General features: G+C 39.0%; 1 protein-coding gene across 1 annotated transcript; it reads left to right on the forward strand.

Moving 5' to 3' along the window:
- The first annotated feature begins 4,405 nt into the window (after positions 1-4,405).
- On the forward strand, positions 4,406-5,029 carry LOC116547623 (peptidyl-prolyl cis-trans isomerase A-like). Its single transcript, XM_032273509.1, has one exon. The coding sequence runs from the start codon at positions 4,456-4,458 to the stop codon at positions 4,948-4,950; it is 495 nt and encodes a 164-aa protein (XP_032129400.1). The 5' UTR covers positions 4,406-4,455; the 3' UTR covers positions 4,951-5,029.
- The last annotated feature ends 1,164 nt before the right edge of the window (positions 5,030-6,193 follow it).

A 6,193-nucleotide genomic window follows, 5' to 3' on the forward strand; every position in this document is an offset into this window, starting at 1 on the left:
AGGATAGAGAATTCTAGAATAAAATAAATTTTTCCACATAATTTTGAAGGCATTAAATTCATTGTCTTCTAGCTTCTAGCATTTCTACTAAGAAATGTCAAGTCACTCTGAATCTTGATTCTTCTTACAAAATCTCTTCTTTCTAGAAGCTCATAATATTTTTTTTATCTCAGAGTTCCAAAAAACTTCCCAATGATGTGTCTTAAGGTTGTTTTTTAAATTATTTCTAGTGCTGGACTCCTTGTGGCTTATTTTGTCCTAAAAACTCATGTTCTTTCATTTGGGGGAAATGTTTTTGTGTTGCTTCATTGATGATTTCCCATTTTCTATTTCCTTTTTTTTCTTTTCTTTTTTTTTTTTTTTTTTGAGAAGGAGTCTTGCTCTTGTTGCCCAGGCTGGAGTGTAATGGCATGATCTCGGCTCACTACAACCTCCACCTTCCTGGTTTAAGCAATTCTCCTGCCTCAGCCTCCCAAGTAGCTGGGATTGCAGGCATGTGTCACCAAGCCCAGCTAATTTTGTATTTTTAGTAGAGATGGGGTTTCTCCATGTTGGTCAGGCTAGTCTTGAACTCCTGACCTCAGGTGATCCACCCGCCTCAGCCTCCCAAAGTTCTGGGGATTACAGGTGTGAGCCACCTCAGCCAGTCCCTATTCTCTATTTCTTGAGCTCTCTCTTTGTGGGACTCCTGTCATACAGATGTTGGACCTCCTAGATATGTCCTATATTTTTTCTTATCTTTTATTCCTTATTTTTTGTTTTTCCTCTGTTTTTAGAAGATTTTCTCTAATTTATCTTCCAGCTCTTCTACTGATTTTTTTACTTTCACAATTCTCTTTTTAATTATTTTAAAGCTCTTCCTCCTCAAAATATTCTTTTTCTAAAATAGCACCCTTTTCTTGTCTCATATATGCAATATCTTATCTGAATGTATTAAGGATTATTTTCAAATGTTATCCTCCCCTCCTGCCTCTGTTTTCTCCCATTGCTTTTTCTCCTGATTGTTTGTTTCAGAGTCTCTCAGATTAGAATCCTATCCTAGTGATCCTTGTTGACCACTCCAAGTAGGCACGGGTGCACTTAAAGCCAATTGGAGGCTGTGCATGGTGGCTCACACCTGTAATCCCAGCACTTTGGGAGGCCGAGGTGGGTGGATCACATGAGGTCAGGAGTTCAAGACAAGCCTAACCAATATGGTGAAACACGATCTCTATTAAAAATACAAAAAATAGCCAAGTGTGGTGGCACATGCCTGTAGTCTTGGCTACTCAGGAGGCTGAAACAGGAGAATTGCTTGAATCCGGGAGACAAAGGTTGCAGTGAGCCGAGGTTGCACCACTGCACTCCAGCCTGGGGGCGACAGAGCAAGATTCTGTCTCAAAAAAAAAAAAAAGTATATATACATGTATATATACTGTATACACACACACACACACACACACACACACACACACACACACACACATATAAAGCTGATTGGAGGAGGAGTGTGTGACTAGTTTTCATTGACTGGGGACTTCACTGTCTAGTGGCCTGTCTTTGCTCTTCCTAGTGGAGTCCTTATTGGCAGTAGTTTCAGATCTTTTCTACTGGGGTGGTCAAATTCCCCAGAGAAGACTTGTAATTGTCTGCCTAGGGCATATGTGTCTATGTATGCATGTGTATGCACTCACAAGAGTGATTATACTTAGCAACCAGTGTTCCAGCCTAGAAAATGTTAAGAAATATGAGGAGATTTTGCATTTAGTGTGTAAGCTCAACTCCCTGCTTTTTAGTTTGAACCCTCCGTGTGTCTGTCTCCAGGAAATAAATCTCTTAGATCTTCTGCTAAGATGGGTAGTTGACCTGTTGCATGAAGTAGGGAAGAGATCAGAAGTCCAGCTGCTTCTTCCACAACACTACTTGCAACAAAACTTCCAGAGATCTCCAATGATACCCATTCTTGGATCTGTACTTGAAATTAAAAAAAAAAAAAAAAATCAGTCGGCTTCTCAGCTCTCTCTGCAGTTGGCTGAGAATCCAACTTTCTCAGATCTGCTCCCAGCTTCCAAATTTCTGTTGCTGTTGTTTCCAATCTTGTTTATTTTGTCTTTGTACGCTGTGTCTTTCAAAAAAATTACCATTATTTGAGCAGTAGCAATGAGCTAAATGCTAACGGTTAATCTGCCGTCTTTAGTTAAATATCCTGGAGTGTCTACTTAGAGTGGAAAAAATTTCTGGGTTATTGTTTAATGATAAATTAATTTTTAACATGAGCTTTCATAGAAACAGAACTTTAAGAAAAATGTAACTGTTCTTGTAATTCCTATTTTGTCTGGAAGAAAAAATGATTGCTAAGCAGTTACCATCAGTGAGTAAAAATGTAAGAAAAATAATGTTTAAAACTTTTTAAAATGAAAGGAAAACGTTTTTATAATCTGAAATTTTGTTAATCGTTAACATAGTTTCATTCTTGTTTTATTTAATCTGTATCCTGTTAAACTGGACATTCTGCATCTATGGCCTTTCAGATGGCTGGCATTGCTATTCTAAAATATACCTGTACCTCTGAGGTTCCTGCAGGTTAGTTTTTGCTGCTCAGAGAACTGTCATTACAAGTACCGAATTTCAATGATTTCCTGCAGGCAACCACCTGGAGGCAATTACCTGTACTTGTCTGCTAGCCGTCGCAAATGTGCTTTAGGATAGAAAATCTATGTCTGGTTTTTTAAAAAATGAGTCCACCTCCTTTGTGTAATGTTTTACTTGTGTTGGAATAAAATACTATCTTATCCCATCCAGCAATTTATCCTTTAACCAATTCCATGTTGGTCAATCCACTTTTTCAGCACAGAATTACCAAATATTTGTGATTTTCTATTATCCTTACCCACCTTCTGATGTCAAAGCACTTTGCTGCTTTACAGGATATGGGTCAGTGACAATATGGGAAGAAACAAGAAAAATCAATAACCTACACTTTAATGTGAAATGACGACATTTTTAGCTTTAACAACAGACTTCCTAGGCATGGTTCAGGAGAGAATGCAAGAACATGTACAATACATCATACTTCACGTTAAGTTGATTCATAGGCAATTGTGGTTTTTGCCATTAACGTACATGTGGCCTTGGTAATATTTTAATTTAATTTAATGTAGGTTGATTTAACTAACTGATTTATTTATCTATTAGGTTTTTTTTTGTTTTTTAGAGTTGGAATCTTGATCTGTCACCCAAGTTGGAGTGCAGTGATGTGATCACAGCTCACTGCAACATTGAGCTCTTGGGATCAAATGATCCTCCTGCCTCAGCCTCCTGAGTAGCGGGACTAAAGCATGTGCCACCACATCTGGCTAATTTATTTTTATTTTTATTTTTATTTTTTGTAGAGGCAGGATCTGGCTATGTTGCCCAGGCTGGTTTCCAATCCTGGTCTCAAGTGATCCTCCTGTGTAGGCTTCCCAAAGTGTCAGGATTATAGGAGTGAGGCACTGTACCTGGCCAATATTTGACACACCTAGATATAATCTCTGGAGAAAGTCACAGCAATGACCGCTACTTTAGCTAAACCATAAATGATCTGCATTTAAATTTAAATGTCGGTTTAGGGCCAAGCATGGTGATGCATGCCTATAATCTCAGCTACTTGGGAAGCTGAGGTGTGAGGATCTCTTGGGTTTAGGAGTTCAAGATCAACCTGGGCAACACAGTGAGACCACTGTCTCATATTAAAAATGAAAAAAAAGAAAGACATAAATGTAGATTTAAATTGCCCTCTTAGAAATAACACAAACACCATAAAATACTTTTAAGATTGAAAATTATTTGTACTAAATAATAATGATTTATCGTTTTATGGACTACTGTAGTTAGGGCAGACTATTCAATCATTTTGCATGGAAGAAGACCTGTCCTTCTTCAGTTCAAGTTCAAAGTTTCACTTTTTTCTGATTTTATTCGTATTCAGGCAAAACTATAGATGATTACCATGCTTCAAAAGGTCCTTATTTTCAGTATAATCAAACCATTACATAAATTTTGATGAAAATTTTCTTTCCTTCATTCTTCTTTCTGTAATATCTCTCGTTTTTACATTTAATGAATCATTTTATTTTTTAAAAATCCTCATTTTTCCTGCTATTTATAAGTACATCTTCCTAGAGCCTTTAATTCTTGTTTTATAGATATAGCTAATGATTTGTTTCCTCCTGGTATGTCTTTCAAATTTCTACTGTACACATTACTAATGTATAACATTTCTATTTTATTATACAAAGTCTTCTAAGAGATCCTGTCAAAAACACTGCTGTAAATAAATCCTGTTTTTTATAGTTTTAGTGTCATAATTAGCTATTGCATTCCCAAAGACTTGATGTTAAATAAAGCAAGGATATGACCAGCAATATGCTGTAAAAAGAAAACCATGATGGCTTTGCAGATGCCGCCGCCGCCTGGAGCCTTCTAGTATCAGCCATGGTCAACCCCACCATGTTCTTCGACATTGCCATCGACGGCGAGCCCTTGGGCCGTGTCTCTTTCGAGCTGTTTGCACACAAGGTTCCAAAGACAGCAGAAAACTTTCGTGCTCTGAGCACTGGAGAGAAAGGATTTGGTTATAAGGGTTCCTGCTTTCACAGAATTATTCCAGGGCTCCTGTGTCAGGGTGGTGACTTCACATGCCATAATGGCACTGGTGGCAAGTGCATCTACGGGGAGAAATTTGAGTATGAGAACTTCATCCTAAAGCACACAGGTCCCTGCATCTTGTCCATGGCAAATGCTGGACCCAACACAAACGGTTTCCAGTTTTTCATCTGCACTGTCAAGACTGAGTGGTTGGATGGCAAGCACGTGGTCTTTGGCAAGGTGAAAGAAGGCATGAATATTGTGGAGGCCATGGAGCGCTTTGGGTCCAGGAATGGCAAGACCAGTAAAAAGATCACCATTGCTGACTGTGGACAACTTTAATAAGTTTGACTTGTGTTTTATCTTAACCACCAGACCATTCCTTCTGTAGCTCAGGAGAGCAACCCTCCACCCCATTTGCTCGAAATATCCTAAAATCTGTGCTCTCGCTGCAGTTCCCTTTGGGTTCCATGTTTTCCTTGTTCCCTTCCAAGCCTAGCTGGGTTGCAGAGTTGAGTTAAGTTTATGATTATGAAATAAAGACTAAATAACAAACAAACAAAAAAAAAACCATGACTACAGCTTTCTTTAATGACTTAAAATACTATCATATTCTGTTCCAACCTCTACAGAATTTTAGAACCAGAAGGAAGCTTAGAAATAATGAGAACTTAACACCTGGATTGCACAGGGGAGGAAATGGAAACCCTGACTGGGGAACTTTCTTCAGTCACACAACTAGTTATCCACTTTCAGCGTGGTGTTCTTTCAGTCTTCATTTGCCTCCTAAATAAATGATCTGCTGGCTCGGACTCAATGTTTGGGCCAGTGTCTCTTGTTGAAATAGCTTCCATCTTAGGTCAGGCATGGTGGTTCATGCCTGTAATCCTAGCACTTTGGGAAACTGATGTGGGTTGGATCACTTTTGGTCAAGAGTTCCAGACCAGCCTGACCAATGTGGTGAAACCCCGTCTCTACTAAAACTACAAAATTATCTGGGTGTGGTGGCGCATGCCTGTAATCCTAGCTGCTTGGGAGGCTGAGGCAGCAGAATAGCTTGAACCCAGGAGGCGGAGATTGCAGTGACCCGGGATCCACCATTTCACTATTTTACTCCAGCCTGGGCAACAAGAGCAAAACTCCATCCCCTGCCTGGTGAAATGAATGAATGAAATAGCCTCCACCTCCTTCCACCCCCTCAGTGGAGTGTCTTCTTATTCAAACTCTGCCTTTCCTTGAGGATCAGATGATGCCCCTTGGCTGAAGCATTGCCTGATCCCACTCTCCTCTGAATTCCTGTAAAACTGTATTCACACTTTCAGTGGTCCCCATCACTTTTAAGAAGATATTAGTATCACTAACATACTATTTTCTACTAGTCTACTTACCCCTACAAGAAAGCTCATATTTCTGATTTATTATGATTATTTTTGTATCTCTTGCAACCACTTATAGATACCAGGCACTCGATAAAACTTGTTGAATGAGCAACTGCAAACCTTTACCTGTCAGACTTTGCTGCTATATTGCATTGTAGTGATAACTCATGGTTAAGGTGTTTGTAGCACAAAGAATCACTATCTGA

The sequence above is a fragment of the Sapajus apella genome, unplaced genomic scaffold, assembly GCF_009761245.1.
Source record: "Sapajus apella isolate SASKATOON/1434 unplaced genomic scaffold, GSC_monkey_1.0 scaffold3849, whole genome shotgun sequence".
In the NCBI taxonomy this organism is placed as follows: Eukaryota; Metazoa; Chordata; class Mammalia; order Primates; family Cebidae; genus Sapajus; species Sapajus apella.